The 25,867-nt window shown below is 32.2% G+C and overlaps 1 protein-coding gene across 1 annotated transcript in view; it reads right to left on the bottom strand.

The window, feature by feature from the left end:
* LOC108905799 (probable sodium/potassium/calcium exchanger CG1090) overlaps positions 1 to 25,867 on the bottom strand; it is a 63,277-nt gene that overhangs the window by 9,708 nt on the left and 27,702 nt on the right. Inside the window, exons 2-5 of the mRNA XM_023457313.1 lie at positions 16,651 to 16,792; positions 12,536 to 12,646; positions 11,322 to 11,499; positions 4,574 to 4,800 (exon numbers count right to left, since the gene is read on the bottom strand). Of these exons, the coding sequence (XP_023313081.1) occupies positions 4,574 to 4,800; positions 11,322 to 11,499; positions 12,536 to 12,646; positions 16,651 to 16,777 (643 nt within the window). The 5' untranslated portion in view covers positions 16,778 to 16,792. The remainder of the gene's footprint in view (positions 1 to 4,573; positions 4,801 to 11,321; positions 11,500 to 12,535; positions 12,647 to 16,650; positions 16,793 to 25,867) is intronic.

Raw genomic sequence — 25,867 nt, 5'->3', positions numbered from 1 at the left:
CCACTTACTTGCCAGGCTTTCTGGTTAATTTTTCGCTTTAGTTGTAAATTGGAGTTCGAAACGTTACTATTGTGTCAAAATCAAGTTATTTACTGAATTGCAATGGTATTGTCGGAAAGGCAACGCATCGAAATCTTGATATTGCTTGGATGTGGAGACAAAATAAGAAGTCAGGCTGAAGTGCGCGATTTATTTAATGCGAAATATCCCGAAAACCAAATCTCGCAAGGGACAGTTAGTAAAATATTTCACAAATTTGAGGAACACGGTACAGTACAGACTTTGCCCAAAACTGGACGGGCACGTGCTTTGAATGAAGAAAAGAAATTAGACATTGCATTAGAACTTGTTGAAAATCCTCATACTTCAACTGTTTCATTGGCCCGCAATCACGATGCTTCTCGAACTGCAATTCGAATGTTTCTGAAACAAGAGAAATACCACCCCTATAAGGTATGTCTTGTCCAAGAGCTTTTGGAAGACGATTATGATAGGCGATTACAATTTTGTGAGGAAATGATGAGACGGTGTGACGACAATAATGGTTTTCAACGAGACGTACTTTTTTCGGATGAAGCTACGTTTTATTTAAATGGAGTGGTTAACAGGCACAACTATCGCTTTTGGTCCCAGGAAAATCCACACTGGACATGCGAATCGCATACGCAGCATCCACAAAAAGTTAATGTATGGGCAGGTATCATCAACAACAGAATCTTGGGCCCATTCTTTTTTGAAGAAAATCTTACTGCCGCACGCTACCTGGATTTCCTAACATTTGACCTGATACCTGCTCTAGCTGTGATTTTCCCTCATGAAATTGATCCAGATATACCGAATGAAAGAATTTGGTTCCAACAAGATGGCGCTCCCCCACATTTTGGTATTGATGTTCGAAGATACTTAGATGAAATGTTTCCAAATCGCTGGATTGGTAGACGGGGTACAGTTGAATGGCCGCCAAGATCCCCCGACTTAACACCCCTGGATTATTTTCTTTGGGGATATTTGAAAGAAAGAGTCTACCAGGACAGACCGGATAATATTGAGAATTTAAAGAACAAGATTAGGGCGGAGATGCATAATTTACCAGCTGAAGTCATTCAGAATGCTGTGGACAGCTTTTACTATCGTCTTGGAGAATGCCAAATAGTGAATGGAGGACATTTTCAGCATTTGCGACATTGAGTTTATTTTTGTAAATTATCTAGTTGTTTCAATTTCTAAATGAAAAAAAACTTGTTATTGAAAAAATAAAACTTGTTTATTTGGTATGGCTGGATTCAGTTTTCTATAAGCTTTTCAACGGGCCCCCTCATGCCTTATGTTTCCATTTGAAAAAAAAGTAGGGGTAGCTGGGGGTTAGGGGGTTGAAGAAAAAATTAATTATTATATAACCAAAAGATGGGAAAAAATCAAAATCAGTTAACGTGTTTCGGCGTTTAAAAAAAAATTAACTCATTCAAAAGATATGAATTTTATTCCGTACTTCTGGTCATCCCTGTATAGATATCCCTGCTAATACAAATTGAAGGGTAATTACATTTATCTAATTTAATTACCTTTCTATCTTTTTATGAGTCAGATAAGATTTAATTGGCAAATAAATAATATTAAGAGGTGGAAAACAGACCTTTAATCTAAGAAATAAAAAAATAAACTGCATGCATGTATTTTATTACCTTGTTGATTTTTCTCTGGAGACCATTCTGCTCCAAAATTTTTGAGATCTGTCCAGGAACAAATCAGATGTAATAACTAGAATTATTTAAAGCTATATTTTATGTTTAGACTAAGACATTGAAAAATCAACTATCATTAATATATGCGTTCACTAGATAATTAAAAACAACATAAAAAATGTTTGAGTGATTTGAGAGCTTTTATATAAACTTCAGTTGTAAGCGTCTTTAAATAACCAAATATAATTTTTATATTAATAAAATACCACCTAAAAACGTATACAATTGATACGCAATGCTTTGACAAACTTTCAGAACCGAATCCTCTCGTTAAAACATACTAAAAAAACAAGAGTAACATTTTTTCCTAAAGCGATTTATCTAAGGGCGCTACGATTCGTTTGGTCTCGAATCACAATTATTGTTGCATTATTACTCAGTAATCATTGAAGATTCTGACTTTGAACTTGGCGCAGTGCAGTTTTGTGGTTATGAATTTTTGTAAAAATTGAACAGAAACTAACTGGTGGATGGGGGAGGAATTATGAGGGGTTTGAAAAGTTTTATATATTAAAGTTACTGTACAGAGAAATTCTCCTTACAGATTTTGATAAACCGTTTCTATATGTCTGCAACAGAAGATTCTGCAGTTTTTTTTTATCAAGTTGACATCCCTCAGATTCTTTTACTCATAATTCCGACGTCACCGATTTCTTTTCAAATTTTACATAGGGATAGTTACAACGAAGAAACTGCGCTTTACTATGTAAGATTATGTCTTCAATTTTTCTTAAATAATTGACTAAAAACTGAGTTTCGCCTTCGGTCAATGATAGTATAACCATAAAAACACATTTTGGGGAAAAAACATAAAAGAGATTGTCGCAACGTTGATTTTTCTTACTGTATACACAAAGAAAAGACTGATGTTAAACTTTTAACAATCTTTATTTACAGTTGTCATTCAAAAGTTCGAAGCAAAAATTTTGGACAAAGCGCTATTATAATAATAATAATATAATATCTCTACTCCTCATTCTAATTACGAGAATTAGCCCAGAAGTCGGAGACTTGTGCGGGAGAGGAGGCGGCATATTATTATTACGCAGGCCGCATTTGCGCCCAGGAACGACTTATGTTGGTAGGCCCTAACCACCATTCAGTGCAGGAATGAGGGAAACCTGGAAAACCTCATTAATTAGGGGGGTGGTCAAATGCCAACCGGTGTCAATCTCTCACATTGACCCAAGCCAACATTCTTCCACCCTACCATATCTGCACAGAGGGCGCCAATCCTCCGTACAAGTATAGATAAACTACGGTCACCGGCCGCGGGATTCGAAACCCGGGCAGTTCGACACATCGATTTAAGTACTGACGCCTTAAACCGTGCGGCTATCGACCGAAAGGCAGTTCTCGTTCTAATTATCTCTTATTATTAGAGATTATTGATTTTATATCATTGTAAACTTAAAAGATCTTTTAGTACATATTATGTACACATTTAGGGGTATTCCATAACAATCTATCCCCTCGAATGGCAAAGAAAAAAGTTTTAGGAATGCTATCTTAGAGAAATATATAAAATAACAATTGATTTCTCTCTTTTTTCTGATTACAATACTTGTCATATATTTATATTGAAAGTTTGCACAATATTTTGGTTCCTGTACATAGTCAAGATTGCCATGGAACCAGTGCGTGTCTCTATTTTCCGCTATTAAAAGCGATTTTTAATTTCTTTATTAACAAAAACTATCTTATTGTAAAAGGAGTTTTATTATGCCTTAGAGAACATAAAATGCCGTACTGTCCATCTCATGATTACTACTACTAGATTGTACTAGATTGTTCTTTGTTTATTTTATCATTTAGAAATAATTACATGAAGGTCAAATTAGGACCCCAACTTCTAAAACATGATAGGGTAATAATAAATCATCTATAAAAATAGATTACTATTTTTTTCTAAGTAAAACATTTAAATTCTCAACTTCATCCTATGTGGAGGTAAATAACCAAAAATATTGTGCAGACTGTTAAAGCAATACATGATATGTATTAAAAAATAATTATTAATAACTGTAATTATAAAAAGTGGATTATAAATATATAGGGTGTTCCTTTTTAAAAAACACAAGTTTGGTTTATATCTCCGAAATGTAACATTAGATTGTTATTTTGTTTGTCTACCATATTTTTATATGGAATGTCAAAAAGATAAGAAGGATAGAATATTATGTCAATATCCCCATATAGTATGGCGCATTAAGAATCTGGATACAACTCTAACATTTTTTGAGAGGCACAATTCCAATTAATTTTTTTATATTAAAATAAGCAATGCCAGTAATTGTCTTCCTTCTTCAGGCTTTTCCAATTATTTTTATCATTTTAAACTGAAAAAGAAACTTAATAAATTTAAAAAGAGTAGCTATGCATTCAAAAATCACTATATAGTGATACTTCACTTAAAATGTACTGTTTTTACAGTGACATGACACATGCTATATTAAACTTAAATAATTTGTGAAAAAACTAGTTTCCATAAACAACAACAAAGGGCATGACGACATATGGAGCCGCTGAAGAAAACTGATACTTAACTGTACATCTTTATGTACAGCGATTTATCTAAATACTCGTAAACAGAGAAAGACGAGGTTTGAATGGAGTAGCGGTTCTAAAAATGTTTTTTCCTATTATTGCTGCAAGTTAGTAGGTATTAAAAAAATGTTCTATTTGTAAATAATATTTCTGTCAATCAAATTTTCGCACATCGATTTATATATTCTTCAAATATTCTCTCCAAAGCTGTTTTATTTGTACAGAAATTCGCATTCAATATAATAGTAATATGTGTTTGTAAAAAGCAAACCAAAATGTCTCACCTGGATCTTCGGCTTCCTGTTGTTTCTCAGGGGACCAGTCCATTCCGTAATTGGGCTTTTTTCCATCGTCGTCTAAGGTTTTGTAGCTCACCAGACCAGACTGTTCGGTTGGAGCTGTGTGCCTGAATGGTACTGGCAGAGAGTAGGCGATGCTCTCAAGTAGTGTGTTGTAGTGGAGCGCCACACAGTAGATGACATACGTAAATAGTAATATCAGCGATTCTACCCTATGGCAGAAACGAAGGTGTATAAGAAACGAATTATTTTGGAGAAAATTGCAATTGATGAAGACATAAAAGTATATTCATTTATTACCTCTTTTCCAAATGTATTTCAGGAACGGTAAATTTACTTTCAGAAAGGATCGTTTCAGTTTAGTCTTAAAAAATTTAATTTCAGAATCCGTCATATGCATTTTAGATCAGTCAGTTAAATTTTAAGAAAAGGTAATTACATTTCAGGGTATGTATATTGATTTTCAAAAAAATAATTTAAACAAATAATATCCATAACATAATTACAATCATTAACTCTCCTAATAAATTATTTGCACAGTATTTATATTTTTTAAGTTACATCTTCCAGTATATGTCTGTATGTTATAAGGGTGTAACTGTAAGTGGGGGTCAGTTTTTTTTAGGAATAACAGTATGTGTTGCCCTGAATACGAATCTGATTATGTTTTTAATTAAATAAATATTCTAGTCATAATTAATTTTTTAAACTGCACTTGTTTATGTCATTACTGGATGGTGTAAACCGGATCACCCGGAATCAGCTTGGTAAGTTATATCAGTGCACTATCAGCGTTGCCATTTATCACCTTTTTAAATCAACAATGGAAAATAATGTAGTAAAACATATTACTTTTGTAAGTAAGTAAGTGTATGCTTAGAGATGTGTTATTTTAAAGTCACCATATTTTTTTTGATATCAATGTGGACGAATGCCGAACCTTAAAAACTCATTCTATTCTTTAACAATATTTTTTTACTTGACTTATTTATTAAATATATTTTGAATTAAGGTTCAAGTTTTTGTAAACACTATTTTTTTACACCGTGTATTTATTTATGAATCTCAGTGTCAAAAATCTGATATTCGCCTAGTTTAACTGAACTATACAACTGTCACAATATAAAGTAGATTAGGACGCATTTAGGAAAGTTAAAACAGGTAATATTAAAAAGTTAGAGGGCGTCAGAGATTATTTTTTTAAATGTAATTCTGTACAGCGTATCCCAGAATATGTGGACAATCTCTCGAATTTATACAGGGGACGTTAAAATAACATGACAAGTTCCTATAAAAATTTTCCCTAAAGGGCCCCTCTACGGAGATACAGGTCCCTAAATAGTTGCCCCTGAAATTTTTTTTTTTTAAATAACTTTTAAAGTACATTGTGTAAATTAACTATTTTTTAATACGATGGACAATAGATAAGACTCCTTAAAACCTGACCCATGAAAACAATTTGGCTTATTTGGTTTGTCAGGGACGGACTAGCTGTAGTGCAATAATGTCATTTTTTTTACATCCTTTACGATAAAGGCACAAAACTTGAATCTTAAACTAAAAAATAGGCACTCTTGGTTGATATCGACAAAATTAACTGTTTTCGAGAAAAAACTATTCCTGTTTAATGTAATTTTTATTACATCCGTAAAGAGAAATAAACCGATGAAATTTGCATTGTTTCTGTGCCTATCTAAAAAATGTCACTTTTATTTACACTTGTTTTCCCTTTGTTTTTTGTTGCTATGCTTCTCTTTTTGACATTTGCCGATTTAAATAAGAATTACAGTACCTATCTAAGTCTGTCAGTTAATGATAGAGTGTGTCGAAATTTGTGATATTTTCCTTATTTTTTTTATACCTCAGATTTATTTTATTTGCCGTAATGGAATTTACGTTTACTTAATATGCCGACATGCATTTATTGTATGGACTTGCAGGAAAACTTTTGAAAGAGCGGATCAGCGTTTAAGAGAGACTGAAAAAAATTACAATTTATTTGTTACTTGCATTAGTGTACTTTTTAGTAGGTAATATGCAGAATTAAAATACTGTAAATAATTTTAGGAACGTTTGCCAAAGCCAAACACAATTGTGGAAATCGAATNTATTTATTTATTTATTTATTTATTTATTTAGAAATTACAATATCCAACGGGACAAAGTCCCAATTATAGGATAAGGTAAAACAGAAAACCTTAACTAAATTTTAAAAGAAAAAGACAAACTAACATTAAATATAAAAATATAAATACTACATAACATAGAGCAAACAAAATATAAAATCCAGAGAACTTAAGGATAAACAATAACAGACAAATAAAACAAATAAGCTAACTAACATATCGTCCCTATTATTACGTAGAGGGGTATGTTTATATCCATTTCTTGGATTATACGCCCCTACGTGATAAGAGGGACGATATATAAGATAAGGATTACATTTACTAGACAAACAATTTTTTTGTCATTCATACAATGAAAAAATAGAATTACGCAAAATAAAGCCTAAATTCTTATAAGCAGATTTGGTTACTATACTAATGTGGTCGTCAAATGATAATCTAGTATCGAAAGTAACACCAAGGTCAGTAAATTGCGTAACTCTATTTAAAAAAGATTCACCAATTTTATAATCAAAATCTAGATAAGTTTTGCGTTGACTGTAAGTCATAAATTTACATTTACTTACATTCAGAGGTAGATTATTACATTTTTAAGAGTCTTATCTGTTCTCCATCATATTAAAAAATAATTAAATTACACAAAGTAATTAAAAAAATAAATCAGGGGTATCCTTTAGGGGCCTGTATCTCCGTAGGAGGGCCCTCTAGGGAGAATTTTTATAGGAACTTGTCATGTTATTTTAACGTCCCCTGTATAAAATCAAGAGATTGCCCACATATTCTGGGACACCCTGTATAAATGCGTTGCATTCAAATTTGATACAAGTAAGTTTTTCAGTCTTTCCTGTAGTTCAAAAACAAAAAGAAATAGAACCAAGGCCCATAGGAAAAAATTTTTATTTCAACTCAAAATTATATCTTTCTCAATAGAAATTCTGAATAATAACGAAACAGTTGCAGTAATTACGAATATTCGTAAAAATCATGACCACTATGAGTGTTGCTCCATACGCTGTTGATATTAAAATAAATCGCCAAGTCAGAAATATCGATTTAAGAGGTTTCCATGGCCAGAACAAATATTCGCGGACCCCATGGGGATAAAAAGCTGTATGTCAGAAATGAAAGGCATCCAAGCATATGCACACGCTTTACATAAAATGTGGTGCAAAAACCGTTGGAAGCGCAATAAGTAGTTTGGTCGCCAGTGCCAATGTAATATGCTTGTGGAGTTTCTACTGGCAAAATCAAATCGAGTTGTAACAGCGTGCATAGACGCATTATATGGACTGTGGAATTTTAGTACATCTTTGACCTATAATAAAATTCACCACATGGCTGCTTTTACAAAGTGAAGTAAAATGCCGGAAACTTATAGAAAAGCTGTATTCGAATTAAACCTCTCTACAAAGTTGATACGGAAATATGCTCTAAAAAGTTTTGTCAAATGAATGTACCTACTCAAAAGGTCCAATAAATCCAAGATAACCATTCTGTTGTTCAAAGTTACCAATATGAACTTAAAAAAAGTTTGAAATTGAAAATGATTTATGACAGACAAGTTTGATTTTCTTGTCTGTCCTTCTATTTCAATATATAACATTTTTTCGATGCCTTAGTTATAATTAATTAAATGTTATAAATTTAATCAAGTTTACAAGCATACAACAAATAATGAATTTGTCGAGTACCAAGTAATTTCTCTTACAATTGTATTTAGGAGGAAATACATAGAAGAATTATTTGTAAGTAGTTAGATGTCGGGTAAAGTACTTTTTCAAGAGCATAATTATATTTTAGTTAGCAAATATAAAATGCTTTCAGTTCGCTCAAAGTATTAACAGTGTCTAAAATAATCTGCAGGATGAAAATCTATCTAAACTATAAAAATGTTAAAATGCAAAGGATTCCTTTCATTTTTCGCAGTTTTTCGGATAACATCTTCTCCCAAGTAAACATCGGAATGTACCTTTCCTTTTTTCTCAGGAATTTTGTAAAAATACTCAATAATGATGATTAATTCATATGTTAATAGTTTCATAAAAGTACTCTGCGGGGTGTGATTATATTTATAGTACGGTACGCGACTTTCTGTATATTCAATAGGCGTGTAAAGTTCAGGAAATGCAATGATAAATATAAGACGTAAAAATATACTTTTCTCTTTATTCTGAATATATTGTTAACATGTAAACTGTCTTACATACGGGAGAAAACTTGTGTAACTGGTACAGTAAAGAGATATTATCTCTAACCCTCATAAAAAAACTGCTATAAATTCACTGAAAATTACTCGTAAAAACGCTCAAATGCTGTATAATGAATGTGCTGTGTTTTATGACATACTGGGTATTATTATTTTAATTAGGTTATAATTAGATGTACAGGGTGGCCAAATTAAAACGAAACAGGAATTTTCAGGAACTGCGTCAAGATTGTAGAGAAACGCTCAGACTCGTCGATTTTAGATTAAAGGGGGACATTCTTTGCTGGTATTTTTGACTCGGCTCCTTTCACCCCCAAACAAGGGTAAGCATCACCCCAAAATATTTAAATGGCATTGGGGATTGAGTAATATTTCTTTTGAAAGCTCTTACAATTCTCTTTACAACGGACTTTAAATTTTATATTTCCGCCCAATACTTTGAAAAAAAAATTACATTTTAAAATTTAAATTATCTTCCAGCGACGCTGACTGGTCTGTGTTTTATAGATTTTACTTTTTAGGTATCCCCACAAAAAGAAATCAAGGGGCGATAAATCCGGTGATCGTGGAGGCCACTCAATGCTGGCTCTTCTCCCAATCCAATTCCGTAGAAAACTTTGGTCCAAACACTGACGGACAATTAACGCATAATGCGGAGGAACATCGTCCTGTTGAAAAATCAAATGATCTTCATCATACTTTGGAACATTTTCAATAATATCAGTCAAGGCAGGGTCAATAGCGTCTTCCAGTAATTGCAAATACATTTGGCCAGTCAAATTACCAGGTAGAAAAAAAGGACCCACCAGCCGGTCACCGAAAATTCCAGCCCATACATTTAATTTTTCCGGTTGCTGTGTATGCACCTCGTGAAAAACTCTTGGGTTTGAATCGGACCAATAGCGGCAATTGTGACGATTTACCGTCCCGTTCAAGAAAAAACTGCATTCATCAGAAAAACAGATGTTAAAAAGGAACTGTGGATCGTTCCCTGCTCGCTCACTCATTATTTCGCAAAATTGCAAACGGCGGTCATAATCATCCTCATGAAGTTCCTGGACTAAATGTATTTTGTATGGATGGAATTTATTCTTCTTCAAAATGGTTTGTATGCTAGTTCGATTGATCCCAGACACAGATGCCAGCTGCCTCGTACTTAATGTAGGATCAAGATGAACTTGTCCCAAAACTGCAACTTCACTAGCTTCATTAACTATAGGTTTTTCAATTTCTCGTTTTTTATTGGCTACGTTCCCTGTCTCTTGAAATTTTTTTACTAACTCTAGAACATACTTCCTCCTGACATGTCGATCTTGATGTTGTTCATTAAATAGCTGAGCTGTTCTATTCACACATTTATTGTTCATAAAGTATAGCGAAATGATATCTACCCTTTCCGCAATGGAATAAACTAGTATTTAATCTTCAAAAACACAATTAAGTAAACTAAACGCTTCCAAATAATACTAGAAAATAATTTGGAATCCACTAATTTTACGTTCATTGTGTGTGTATAACATTCATTTCTGTTTTTTACAATTGTGTTTTTTTTTTTACGAAAGTGATAACAAATCGCCAAAAACCAATGTAACATAAGAAATACTAAATTTATACCACTGGCGTACTGTTTGTACATAAGTTTCAACTTTAAAATCAAAATTCTTAATAAGTATTGGGCGGAATTATAGAATTTAAAGTCTGTTGTAAAGAGAATTGTAAGAGCTTTTAAAAGAAATATTATTCAACCGCCAATGCCATTTAAATATTTTGGGGTGATGCTTACCCTTGTTTGGGGGGTGAAAGTGGCAGAGTCAAAAATACCAGCAAAGAATGTTCTCCTTTAATCTAAAATCGACGGGTCTGAGCGTTTTTCTACAATCTTGACGCAATTCCTGAACATGGCTCTATTTCGTTTTCATTTGGCCACCCTGTATATAGAATAAAATACTTCGTCTGTGCATGGCAACTTTTCATAGGAGAGCAGTCCTGGGTAGGGGAGTATGAAAAAAAAATATGTATGATGTTCATTAAAGACTCACGTAACTTTAAGATTTGAGAACCAGATTGCATTGTTACGAAAATCAAAATAAATATGGTCCGCTGTATAATATTATGCTAATCCACTTAATGAAAAATATTCTTGTATATAAATACTCTTATATGTTGAGTGATATTAATTAGGGCAAGTAAATAATTTAACAAAAATATTTATTCCAGGATTTGTACCGGATATACTTATCTATTGGTGTTTCTTTAAGAAATTTTACCTAGATACTTCTTATCACAGAATTTGAGCGACTTAATTTTGATAACAACATTTTTAAAATAATTAATTTGAATTAGATAAATACTGTAAATTAGTACCTAATTTAAATATGAACTGTTTCAGTTTTACACTTACCAAGTTACTCTTTCATCAAAAATCACCAGTAACAAGACTAAAACTGACACGGCGTAGAAAAAGCAGTCTCTAATCAGTGGCCACCAATTCAAATAGATCACTACACTGGAACACAATCCACAGCATGAAATGACGAACATTATATTGAAAACTGCCGAGCCAATTACTCCTGATATACCTGAAAGTATACAAGTAAAATACTAATTCATATTAAAAAAACAAATATAGTGTTGATGACGAAACTGATATCAAAAATTTAAGTCAAATAAATCACAGTTTAATTAAATAAATGTAGTTATTTATAAAGTTTTTGATAATTTTTTCTCGATAGCACATCAATTTAAATTTATGATTTCTTTACTATTTAATTACATATATTTGTCTTCTTTGGTTGTTACGAAACAAATGAAAAAAGGCGTTTAAAATGATATGAATGGTGAAAACAACATCTTTAATTTTTTTAAGATGTATGAAAAAAATTGTTGGAGTTTATTTCATTAACAATTTAGTTATATCAGACAGCTTCATTCTATTTAAAATTTTTTTATTTGTAGGAAAAGGAGAAAGATCGATCGATCGATCGATCTATAAAATAAAATTTAGACTGTGATAAAAAATTAGTTTATAAATATTTTATATTCTTTTAAAACTTTTTGAATGTGTTTTTTTTACAACTTGTAAATATTCTGATTGTCTTCTTAATGCTAATTTGTAATTCTTATATTGCATAATGAAATGACAAATCTGTAATAATTGGTTAAACAAGTTATCTTTTATTTCAACGTTTATTTCAAAACCAAAATTAATGCCAATTATTTACAAATTGAAATTGTGATGTAACTAACTTTTGATGTTAAAAATATGGGTAGTTTTTTCATTTTTTGAATAGGTAACCCAATCTAGCAAACTTAGCATTTTCAATAGCAAAATATTTTGTACGTTGTTTTTTCCGTTTTTCTTTAACATTTCTTGTTAATTATATTTTAATTCAAGCTTCTAGTTACTCAAAACGAAAAAAGTAATCTATGTAGTGTGTCTACATAAGTGTACAACATTTCTTGTTCTTTAAAACTCAAAAAGTTATTTGAAAATCAAAAAAGGAACAAAGTTTCTGCAGCAGTATCTCAGACTTAACTTAAATTATTAATGTTTATTTCAAATTATTTCTAAGTTCTATTATAAATATGAAACCCACCCAAACGAAAAATCCTTACCAATGTCGTCCTGAGCGAGAAAAACACCTATGATGACGGTGGCTAGTTCCGGCGCCGAGCTTCCTGCTGCCATGAAAGTGGCTCCGGCGACGTCTGGCGACATTTTCAGTTCTGGAAAATTAGATTCGATGTTGCGTTAACATTTTCAACGAATGCGGTTTACTGTAGTAGTTATTTTCTTGGATAAAGTCGTTGTATCTTCAGTTATTTCTTTGGAGATTACATTAATTTTCACACTGAAAAATGTCAGAAGTACCCAGAGACAGCGAATGTAGATACTTAAAAAAATGTAAACTGATAATTTTCGTTAAGTCAGGTCAGTACGAAAAGACTTAAATCGTAATACTGATTCCATTCAAGTTATCTCTGGTCTACGTGACAGAAACTCGAAGCAAAGTGGATTTGCATCTTTAGATATTATTAAAAATGTCTAGTCAATTTAACTGTTACTACGAGCAAATATTTACCAGTAATTTATTGACCGAATAACTTTCTTAAAGGGGTTTTAAAATATACACTTTTAAAATACGTGGATATCTGTGAATAAAATTAATTTATGGGGTAAAGAGGGGTATTATTTATGCATTCAGATTTTTTTAATCAATATTTTAGAAACTAGATGAATTTGTAAATAAATAGTATAAGTTTCATTGCTTCAGCGTATTTAGAAGCACACCCTATTTCGAATACACAAACAAAACATGTTTTCTGAAGTTATTTAAAAATATTTTTTTCTCAAGAAACTGTAGGTTGTATCGAATACAATTTTACTATTATCCAATTGGGCAATAGGACTATTTTGTAAGATTGTTTAATGATATTTAACATGCTTATTTTTTTGATAAACCGCAGACAAAGTTATGATCAATGTTCTATTCAATAAAAATTATTATTTATTTTTGGGCAACTATTTAAAAATAAGTGTGCCAAATTTGAAGAAAGTCGCTTAGTCGAAAAAAGTTACCGTACTATATTAATTTAAAAGTTTTTAAAAGTGTCTGAGGAACTTTTACCATTATTGTGCCTCTTAAATTTTTTGCTCGTAGTTTTCGGACACCTCAAATATCATTAATTTCGGATACCCCATAAATAATTGATTTCGGAAACAATCAAACTTTAAGCACATCGTATGTAAACCAGCAAATTCAGATGAGCGGAAATTGTAAGACACCTGTAACAGGCGGCGCATTGTTTGCAGTCTGCAGAGACATTCCAATCCAGCTGCTTGTAATAAACAGAGACGTACATATTTAAAAACTTTAGAGATTGGGAATCGTATGTATGTATGTATGTATGTCAGAGGGGTGGTGGAATTGTCTTCCACCGCGGCACTTAGGCCTTATTAAGCCCCTTGTACACCCTCCTTCATTACTCGAGTACTTTTCTTCAAACCATCCTATTTTACTTCACGGGTGGCTTGGTGGCAAAGTCTCATACAGTTTATGTATGATAGCATGGTTTTGAGTTACAGAGATTGTCTTGCTCTGTTCTCGTTACCATTTATCGGGGACCACACGCGTGCGGCAAATGTTGGGCGACGCAGGTATCTGGTAGGCTGCCACAGCCACGTACCCGAGCCTGCCTTAGGTCACCCATCCAAATTCCAGCCCACGTCCGTGATGCTCGCCTCGGCAGATCGAAATCCGCCGGCCAAAACACCCGGCTAGGCGGTCCCCTGATTGGGAATCGTATTCGATAAAGTTCAAATTGAGTGAAGACGGTAAAATGAGACGATGTACAGCTTTTACACGAACAAACATTTTAAAAACAAAATGTTTTCTAACAGTTTAAACAATACACTGAGTAATAGTTTTCACAAAGAATCATTTCTGACCGTATTTTTTGCAGAAGAGAGTTCATCTTGGAATTATACAGATTACCCTATTGCTTTTAGTCCTCAAAAAAATTGTACCCACAATAATTGTACTTCTTAACTTATAGTTAGTGAATAACATTATGAAGATAATTCTAGATATATCTAATAGGGACTTGTACCTATATTACAAATATAGAATATTGTTGCAAGCATCAATGGCAAGAAATTTTAAAGAGCATGATACAAAAGTAGTTTTCGAGGATTTCTTCAATATTAATACATACATATTCCTTAACATTTTGATGAAAAACATGTAATTATATCCATTATTGGAGAGATTTTGAACTCTTTATTTGACAATATTGTTAACGTTACATAAAATCAATAAATGCAGACGCATTGTACAAGTAGCATATTACTTTAAAGTGTTTCTGAAGTTATCTATTTTTTATAATATTGTACCAAATTTCTTTAATTTGGCACAATTTAATATAAAGCTTAATTTAATATCTGTGCATTGGTGCGGCCGTTTATGCAGGGCGTAAATAAATAAGTCCGAAAAAAATCAGGGGATTCCCTTTAGAAAAATAAGGTGGGTCTTTCATATAAAAAATCTCATTTGAACATCCCCTGTAAAGATATAACCGCTTAAAAAGGGTGCCAAAAAGTAGTTTTTAATTTTTTTCTAAAATACCAAAAAAGTTACAAAAATTGAATTAATTAGACGTTTTATCCTATCGAGAAGACACTCAGTAAACAATTTGTTGATTTTCTGCTACGGATGTAAGGGATAGAAAAAGCCACCCTTAAGACTTGTTTCATACTTAACTTTTTTTCTTCATTCATTTCAGGTAACCTGATTCATTTTAAATAAAAAAGGTCTCTTGTATTTTTTTTTGTAAAATTAACGTTTTCTAAGCAAAAAATTTATTTAAAATCAATTACACGGCATGGTATAGGGTAGAAATTTTATTGAACTGTAATTTATCTAGTAGGCGGCTGTCATGTTGACATTTTGTAATGGCAACTTAATTGTTATAATTAATCGAATAATTTTATTAAATGTAGAGGGTGAATAAATTTTTTTAAACAATTTAAAAACTAGTAAGTGAAATAATTTGAAATTGAGCACATGTATTTATGTAAACGTTGTCCAAAATCTCAGTCCTTTTTCAAAAATTTATATGTTCCAGTCACGGAGATACAGGGCATCGGTGGCATATTTTTCTAAATAAAATAGTACGCCAATGCTTTATGGTGACAATAATGATATTTTCGGATTTGTCTTTCAATTTTCTACAAATTACTACTTCCTGATTTTCGAGTAAAACTTAATAAACGAACTCAAAACACTTTTACTTTTCAAAACACTGTATACCAGCCGTTTAACAGCACCCCACAAAAAGAAATTCAATAGGTTGAGGTCAGCTGTTTTCAATTCGTGTTTTAAATTTTACTCGAAAATCAGACTTTTTTCGAAAAACATAAGAGAGTAGTAATTTGTAGAAAACTGAAAGACGAATTCGAAAATATTAAGTTTGTTGCCGTAAAGCAGTGGCGTACTATTTTATTTAGAAAAATATGCCACCGATACCCTGTATCTCCGCCACTGAAGCATCTAAATTTTAGAAAAAGGCCTCAGATTTTGGACAATGTTTACATAAATACATGTGCCCAATTTCAAATTATTTAACTTACTGGTTTTTAAATTAATAAAAAAAATTTAACATTTTTTTTAAAGTTTAACACCCTTTTTAACGAAGCGTCCTAGATAAAAACTTTATAGGAAAGACTCCCCTTAAAATTCATCAAAGAATACGAGGTTTCAATTTTGGTCACCGTTTGTGAATCACCCCGTATATTTTTTATATGAAAGACCCCACCTTATTTTTCCACAGAGAATCCCCCCTGAATTTTTCCGCACTTATTTATTTGCGCCCTGTACCGTTGTTTCCCGAAATTTCCATAGGTTTCTACACATAGTATACCTAGAACATCCTTTAAGCTTCTAAGGACATTTTACAACCATTATGAAACCAATAAGTGAACAGATGTATAAACAAAGCACGGGCTAGGGCGACTTTATTATCTATTTTAATACGACTTCTTTCACAAAAATATTATTACGTCCCTGATCACAGGAGTGAAAATGTGGGTTTACATTTTCTATGCTATAAGTATCACATACAAGTCCTGGGGTTTACTCCTGTAAAATATTATACTTAAATATTAAGGAATAAATGTACATTCTATTTCTCATTTGTCTGACCAAGTAAAAGGTTTACAACCGCACACGTACCTTCACATATCCTGTCAAGCGATGCGACGAAGTACTCGTCACAGACGATTGCCAAACCCAGGAACATATAAATAGCAACCAAAACGTGGATTATCAACCCACCATGACGCCTTGTCGAAGGAGACATAATCGGATGTGGAAACTGAAAAAAAAAATCGGTATGACAAAAATTACTATAATTATATCTTATTATTTGATATATTATTATATTCTTATTTGAAAAGATACAGAAATGGTTAAATGAGCAAAAATATGCATACTTTTATGCCCATCACCGATTCGTTTTTAAATTCTGAATGCAAGTACCTACTGTAGGATCGTATTCGATACAAAGTAGAGCAAAAAATTGTCGGTCTTTTATCAAAGGGAAGTCGTGTACTTAATTATTTTTAAGAGACGTAAGATGAACCATTTCAAATTTAAAATGAAATTGAATGTAAAATCTGAAATACCGCATCATACGCATTGTGTTCTGGTAGTAGCTGTAGTCGCCTAGGTGCATCGAGTGTACGAAATGGTCGGTTATACGTCAAATACTTACCTGGTGAGGTTGGTCGTAAATCAGGGACCGACTCCAAAAAACAAGTAAACAGTGGTAAAATGTAGTACATATGTGGAATTTAAAAAACAAATTGGATTTATAATGCATTACATTTAAAATAACTAGTTTATGAGAATAAAGGGATTTTTGTAGGAACAGAGGTGCCAGGAGTGAACTGATGCCTTCATCCCTTCATAATGCATAAAGAAATTATTTAATTTCTAAACCCCTTAAAACCATACTGCACTGGATCCCTTGACAGGCAATGATGTATTACTTTGCATCGAATATGATCCTACTATTGTTCCCAATATTTGGAAGGGAACCGATTTTATGTTATTCCTTTTTTAATCGTATTTCACCTGTTTTTCAAACTTTTAGGTCAAAAATGTGTAATCTGATATTAAACAATATGAGACAACGATTTTTGCTGTCGCTTTTAACATACATCTCTCTAAAAATGTGTACTGAGTAGTTAACTTTTGTTTATGTTATGGACGCCATATTGAATTTTTGCCTCATTAGAGTAAAAGGGAAATTTTTATATAACGATATATAGGGTGAGTCAGTTTTTTGTAGACAAACTTTAACAGGAGATAGAACGTATGTTTTTAAAAAGAAAAGTTCCTATAAACATATGTCGTAGAAGGCTTCGTTTCCGAGATACAGGGTGTTAAATATAATTTTTTTTTTCTTGAATTTTTATTATAACTTATAAACGAATGCTTAGATTTTTTTCATGTTTGGGGGATAATGCCTATTAATTAAGGGGCATAAAACAAGCGATAAGAATGTCCAAATTTTATAATATTGTACCAAATTTCTTTAATTTGGCACAATTTAATATAAAGCTTAATTTAATATCCGTGCATTGGTGCGGCCGTTTATGCAGGGCGTAAATAAATAAGTCCGAAAAAATCAGGGGATTCCCTGTAGAAAAATAAGGTGGGTCTTTCATATAAAAAAATCTCATTTGAACATCCCCTGTAAAGATACAACCGCATAAAAAGGGTGCCAAAAAGTAGTTTTTAATTTTTTTCTAAAATACCAAAATGCTCAAAAACTTTCCACGAATACAGGCGCGACATCTTTTTAGTAACGAAAATGTAATTTGTTCTAAATTTATTGTTGCCTGAATCTGATGAAAAGCATTATTTATTCTTTCTTCTAACTGCTCAGGTGTATTAACTTGTTCACTGTATACCAGCCGTTTAACAGCACCCCACAAAAAGAAATCTAGTGGGTTGAGGTCAGGTGTTTTCAATTCGTGTTTTAAGTTTTACTCGAAAATCAGACTTTTTTCGAAAAACATAAGAGAGTAATAATTTGTAGAAAACTGAAAGACGAATTCGAAAATATTAAGTTTGTTGCCGTAAAGCAGTGGCGTACTATTTTATTTAGAAAAATATGCCACCGATATCCTGTATCTCCGCCACTGAAGCATCTAAATTTTAGAAAAAGGCCTCAGATTTTGGACAATGTTTACATAAATACATGTGCCCAATTTCAAATTATTTAACTTACTTGTTTCTAAATTATTTTAAAAATTTTTAAAGTCTTTTTAAGTTTAACACCCTGTTATCTTTTTAACGAAGCGTCCTAGAAAAAAATTTTATACGAAATACCCTTTAAAATTCATCAAAGAATACGGGGCTTCATTTTTGGTCACCGCTTGTAAATCACCCTGTATAATATAAAACTTCCTTTAAATAACAATATTTACCAGATCTAAGTAAAATTTTTGGGAAGAAGTTATCTGCTCGACTATTAAAGTTATTGTCTTTGTCAATCCTACTGTGGTCCCTCCTTTTTATCTGCGCATCTCGACAAGTATGGTTATTATACTTTAGATACATAGCTTTTTTTTATATTTTATACAATAATAAACGGGATATTGCGAAAAAATTGATAAGATCGTATTGCAGCAATTGGAAATAACCGTTACAAATAGAATTAAACAGATATGGTGGATGCGCCGGTATAAACTTAAAAAATAAAGTTTTCGGGATTAATTTTTAGAAGTACATGCTTTAACAAAATATCCATACGCACAGATTATTATTTTGTATCTATCGACCTTCATTAACAAAAAAAAACTTGTTTGACAGTATTATACAGTGTCAGTTTTAGTATAACTGCTATCCATTTCCACTGAAAGTAATATAATTATTATACAGATTAAAGGGGCTGTATTACCTTAGTTCTTCGAAAAATACGGATGAACCTAAACGTTTAATAGTAATTTGTTTTGACAGATCTTCTAAATCTCATAGATAATTTTGTAGCCAGCGGGAATATAAAAGTGTTCTGACTCTCATAATCCATTATTTTAGATATTGATTACATACGACTACTTTCGAGGTCAAAATTACACCTCATCATCAGGATACTAGGATATCAATTTACAAGGTTAATACCATTTCTTCGCCAAGTTACAGCCTTTTGAAAATCACCTACAAAGGAGGAGGGTCAATAAAGCCGGTTTTCGGCCNTTGCAGTACATTAGTATTTACGCAGCACATAATAAATAAGGATTGTTAAAATTAGAATACTAAACAGATTTCAACTTATAAAAGTCTTGTATTTGAGTATGGCTTGATATAACGAAAATTTATTTTGACTACATTGGAAAGAGATAAAGAATAAGAGATTTCGGCTTTTTAGAATCCTTAATAAACAATATTTAGGTAGGTTTCGTTGAAAGAATTAAATATTTAGCTCATAAATGATAATAAATAAATTAATTTAGTACCACATCAAACACTAAAAATCAAAATAATTCGGAAACGCACTTGAATTTCGAAACAGAAGAAGGGACATTATTTTTGTTAAACTGTATGTAGATAATGAAAATAACAGTTTTTTAAAAAAATAGTCATTGGCGTAGAAGTTCTGTTTAAGAAAGGTGTTGAGCACCCCCTCCACTCCGAAACTGTGCAAGTTTTTGAACATTCTTATCGCTTATTTTATGTCCCTTAATTAATAGGCATTATCCCCCAAACATGGAAAAAATCTAAGCATTCGTTTATAAGTTATAATTAAAATTCGAGAAAAAATATATATATTCAACACCCTGTACCTCGGAAACGAATCCTACTACGACATATGTTTATATGAACTTTTTTTTAAAAAAACATGTGATCTATCTCCTGTTAAAGTTTGTCTACAAAAAACTGACTCACCCTGTATATATATGGGGTTTTCATAAATAAATAATCTATATATGGAGTTTTGATAAATAAATAACCAAGATATTGAATGTAATTATAATTTTAATAAAAAAGACAAGTAGCCACATTTAAATTTTTTCTATAAATTAATTTAATATTTCTTATTTTTAATACTTTTGAACGTAGTAACCTTTATAATGATAAGAGTAACGAGCAAAACAACATAGATAAAGCAAAACAAAAAACAAAATTAAATGGTAAATTTAAATTATATCACAAGTATTCGAAGTGAATATCATTACTATTTATACACCTTTGCACTCATAAATGCTCTGAGCAGCAGATTGAATCATGTCAAGAGATATTGAGTTTATCACTCTTGAAATATTTATTCTCAATTCTTCCTCAATGTATTATCTTGATATTTTTTATTACAAAACTACATCTCAAAACGAACAAAATGAAAAAAATGTTTATGAAATCTTTAATTTTCGCCAAGTTATTTGAAACTGTTATTTACATTGTCGTTACATTGTCGATATGATGTACCGTTTCTGACATAAATGGGAACATGCCCTAACAGGTATGTGCCATGGCTTCAAATTGTTTTTGAAATAATGATAATAATAATTATTCAATTAAACATGCTAGTTATGAACGAAATAAAATATTATTTACAAAGTTCTTTTCAACTGCTTCTTTACAACTTCAAACAAACCATAACTTTTCATTCATTTTGAAACATTTTTATTGCGGCAAAAATCGACCAGGTATTTAGTTACACCCTGTATATATTTTTCTGTTCTTGCAAAGTAGTTCTGTAGTTGGATGTAATACTTATTACATTTAATTTTAAAGAACTTTTTAACATAAATGTGTTGAAGAGTTTAGTGACGATTATAAGTACTAAATACTAAAATAGATATTTTACTTTAATGTAATTCATGGCGCGTGTAAAAAAATCAGAACAAGATCATCAAAACCGTTGCAAGTTTACCATATAAGCTCATGTGCAAGTATTAACGGTTAAAAAGTTACATGGTATTGTAAAGTAAAAAAAAATGAAACTATTTTTTGTCAAACAAATATTTTATATAATTTTTTGGTCACGCAACAAAATCGTTACTTTTTGATAAATTATTACGATTAAAAATATTTATTCAGTGGTGTAGATTTGGGAGTTTCTAACCTGTTTCACCCTGTAACAGTTATATCAACTAAAATAATTCAAATTCTTAGACATTTTTTTTATTAGGTGTGTTCAACTACCATTTTTGAGTTTTAGGGATCAATAAGTAATATTGATATGCTAGTCACAGTCCAACAAACGGTTTAGCTATAAGAGTATTTCTGAGATAATATTTAATATTTTGACCTTTAGAGAATGTTTATTTTTGGTGGTTATTTGGTTTCTACATATATTCTAAAGATTTGAACACCTCGAATTTTTTAAGCCTACTGAAGTTTATATGATATTCTTGTCCTGAAAAACTATTTTTGTTAGTTCTTTATACAATTATTTATTTTAATTTATACTCTTAATTTTTAATAAATTAAATAAAAAATATTTGTAATACTGAACTGTGTGTCAAAATATGTCATTATTGGTTATTAGCAAAAGCGAATGTAGTCAAGGTTTTGGCGGAGGTGCCACTAATGATTCTCAGATATTGAAAGTTTAAACTTTATAACACAATATTTTCTCTCAGCAATCACGCAATTAAGTTACATAATTTCATCACGAAGTATAATTAAACTACTTAATAATTCATATTGTGATGTAATTGCAAATAATTAGAAAGCGATTTTATTACACACACCCACGGTTTTCGCTAGTTATGAAGTTTATGAGGTTTACGTCAATCATTTTCTTAAGAGTATATTTTTCTATTTTTACACAGGCAGTTTCATGAAATAATAACTGCTATATATAAATCTGACATTACCATTCACATCTATTTTCTACGTTCGTAATTTAAAAATATCGAAGATGCAGGCATAAAGTGAACATAGAAAGGCAAAATATAAATTCGTTAAATAAATTTTTCGGAAATGCTTAATTCGGATCTAAATATTCGATAAAAAAGTTGTTAATTCTATGAGAGATTATATTCTAAATCAAATACCTACAATTTTTTTTAATATGAACCGTTTTACATCGTACGAGGGCAACACGACCTTTTTCTTGGCACTGCAGTATTTCAAAATTCAAGCAAGATTTGAACTTTGCGCGATTTGTGCGGTAAAGTGTTGCCAACGAAAAAAATAAGACAGCGTGACAGTTAACAGTTCAGGGTAATTAAAATGGAGCGCTACTCGAAAGAACGAGGGGTTTTCATTATTTAGCAATATTAGGCAGCTTACAGTTTGCAATTTTCGCACAAAATAGGGCCGGAATAGTGATTTAATTTCATCAACTGTGAAGACATTAATTGAAAAATTTGGGGAGACTGGATCAATCAGTGATCTTAAACACTCTGGCTGTCCTTCAACAAGTCGTTCAACATAAAACATCAAAGCAGTTCGTGAGAGTTCACGGACATCAATTCGGCGTGGTCAAGAATTGGACAATTCGAGAAGCTCTGTACAACGTATTCTTACGAAAGATTTGCAACCTCATGCTTACAACGTTCAACTGACTCAGGAACAGAAGCCTACTGATCATGCAGAGCGAAGAGAATTCTTTGAATGCTGATTCTTCGAACATAATCATCTTCAGCGATGAGGCTCATTTTCATCTTGATCGCTTCATTAATCGACAGAATTATCACATCTGGGGTTCAGAAAATCCACGAGTGATTGTTAATAAACAAATGCATCCACAACGTGTCACTGTTTGGTGCGGATTTTGGACTGGAGGCATCATCGGACCATTTTTTCTTCGAAAATGCTGCTGGTCAGGTAATAACAGTTAATAGTGCTCGCAATCGAGATATGATAATCCAGTTTTTTGTGCCTGAATTGCAAGATACGGATCTAGACGATATGTGGTTTCAACAAGACGGTGCCGAATACCATACAGACCGAGAAACAATTCAATTTTCCATGAGTAATTTCCTGGTCGTGTAATTTCCCGTTTTGGTGATCAGAATTCGCCGCTCAGGTGATGCGATTTAACGCCGTTGGACTTTTTTCTTTGGTGATTTTTGAAGTCTAAGGTTTGTAACGTTCAATTACCAGTTAGCGATAGAGGCACAAAAAAATTAATAAATTAAGTAAATATGGTCACCACTGTATAAGCGACTCAACACTTTGCGAGAATTAAAGGCAGTAACACTGGTTGCATATCTAAATAGATTTTATTTAGTTGAAAATTTTTACATACAAAAAAATAAACATAAATCATGTAAAAATATGGGCAAATATTTATAAGTATTAATTTGTCGCTTCCTATATTTCCATAATCTCCCTTAAACTCCTTAAATTCCTGAAAAATACAAGGATAAGATATCTAGTGACAGTAAACAAATATCATTACGTTAAATTAAAACAGTAATCGTCTTTTTGTTCTTTATGCATAATTTTAGTAATGTAGAGTACCTGATAGTTATTTATTTAAAAATATTATTGTTAAAAATGAATGGCATGCAGAACGTTGGCTGGATAGAATACAAAAAATGTTGCTTTTTTTTGCGCGAGTTCGGCGAGCGTATGCGGAGATAGACAGCGATTAGGGTGCGGGAATTCCGACGAATGTCACATATATTAGGTTGTGTTGTGTTAAGGCCTCAGAAAAACTAGGGTGAGTGTCTCATTATTTGAAAAATGCATAATTTGATAATTATTTGTTACCCGCAATTGTATTTGACACATTTTGCTTAGACGATTCGGTTTTTGTAGGTCTTAAGATATACGTACGAAACTGTTAATTAGAGTTTCCATCCAACGTAATACATAGGCGTTTCTCGAAATTCCTCCCTGATACTGTTGCTAATGCTATTGCTGTTCCTGTTGAAGTTAAGCATAAATGAGTCTGGAAAATTAAATAAGAAAATTATGTCACGTGGATGGATGTGGCTGAAGACAGACACGGATTCAGATTCTGGAAACGAATTTTTACAGCGGACCAGTTCATTACTGAAAATGACCTAATATCTTTAATATTATTTTGCTTTAAGTCTTCACAAGTTAAATTATTATATGTTATAAAAAATAAAACAAAGTAAATTTTTAAAAGTTATTACTTTTTTAACATATCACGTTATTTCACAAAAAATCTAAGATTCTACAAATGTTACAGTTTCAAATTGAGATTGAGATCCCACAAATGCGTCTGTTACAGATTGAAATTTATACTGAGATTTACTTATGTCCTAAGGAATCTTACATATCAAGGAAACGGAAAAATTCAGAGGTTACGAGGGTCAAACGATTTTTTTTATCTTCAGGGTTGAAAAAACCGCATTTCCCACAAATGCGTCTGTTACAGATTGAAATTTATACTGAAATTTACTTATGTCCTAAGGAATCTTACATATCATGGAAACGGAAAAATTCAGAGGCTACGAGGGTCAAACGATTTTTTTTATCTTCAGGGTTGAAAAAACCGTATATCCCACAAATGCGTCTGTTACAGATTGAAAGAGTGACCGCAAAATCCGCCCTTTTTTGCGTAGTGTGTAGCAAGAACGGGGAAGGTTGTACAGAGGTCTCCGTGGGCTTAAATTGATCGTCATGAAAAATCTAGGTGAGCATAATTCGATGTTTCCAATATTTGCCCGACTTACCCCTACTTAAAGGGTGGAAACCACCCCTAAAACAAGAAAAATGAGAAAATAGTCGATAAATTCTTGGTAAAATTGGGGGAATTTCACATGACAAGGGTAAAATCAGGAATGTCCTTCTAAAAATACTCATGTTATCATGAGTTATCATAATTCGACCTTTTGTTTTACCCCCACGCGGGGGGTGGGTTTATACCCACCCTCCGCGTGGGAGTAAACCAAAAGATCGAATTATGGGTCCCGTCTTTCGTATCATTTTTCGGGTAGTGGGGAAACAAAGTCATGAAGTGGATATCATTCCCCGTCTGCTATCGGCAATAGGGGTGGTTTTACCCCCACGCGGTAGGTGTTTTTCACCTTGACCATTTTTAGGAGGGCATTCTTGATGTTACCCTTGCCATGTGGAATTCCGTCAATTTTTACCCAGATTTTGGTGACAATTTTTTCTGTTTTCTTGTTTTAGGGGTGGTTTCCACCCCTTCAGTAGGGGTAACTGATCAGAATCCGACAGAAGAACGAATTATGGGGGCATGTATTTCATATCATTTGGATTTATAAGGAAGAGTGGCACAAAAAAGGCAATTCATGAAGGGAACATCATTTGCCGCCGGTTTTCGGCAATAGGGGTGGTTTTACCCCCACGCGGGGGATGTTTTTCACCTTGAGCATATTTGGAAGAACATCCCTGATCTCTTCCTTGCCATTCAAATTCCCGCCAATTTTTACCAAGAATTGATCGACCATTTTCTCACGTTTCTTGTTTTAGGGGTGGTTTCCACCCC

The sequence above is a fragment of the Anoplophora glabripennis genome, unplaced genomic scaffold, assembly GCF_000390285.2.
Source record: "Anoplophora glabripennis isolate ALB-LARVAE unplaced genomic scaffold, Agla_2.0 scaffold26, whole genome shotgun sequence".
Lineage (NCBI taxonomy): Eukaryota > Metazoa > Arthropoda > Insecta > Coleoptera > Cerambycidae > Anoplophora > Anoplophora glabripennis.
Note: the sequence above shows the minus strand (reverse complement) of the source record. Positions and strands in the feature narration are given on the sequence as shown.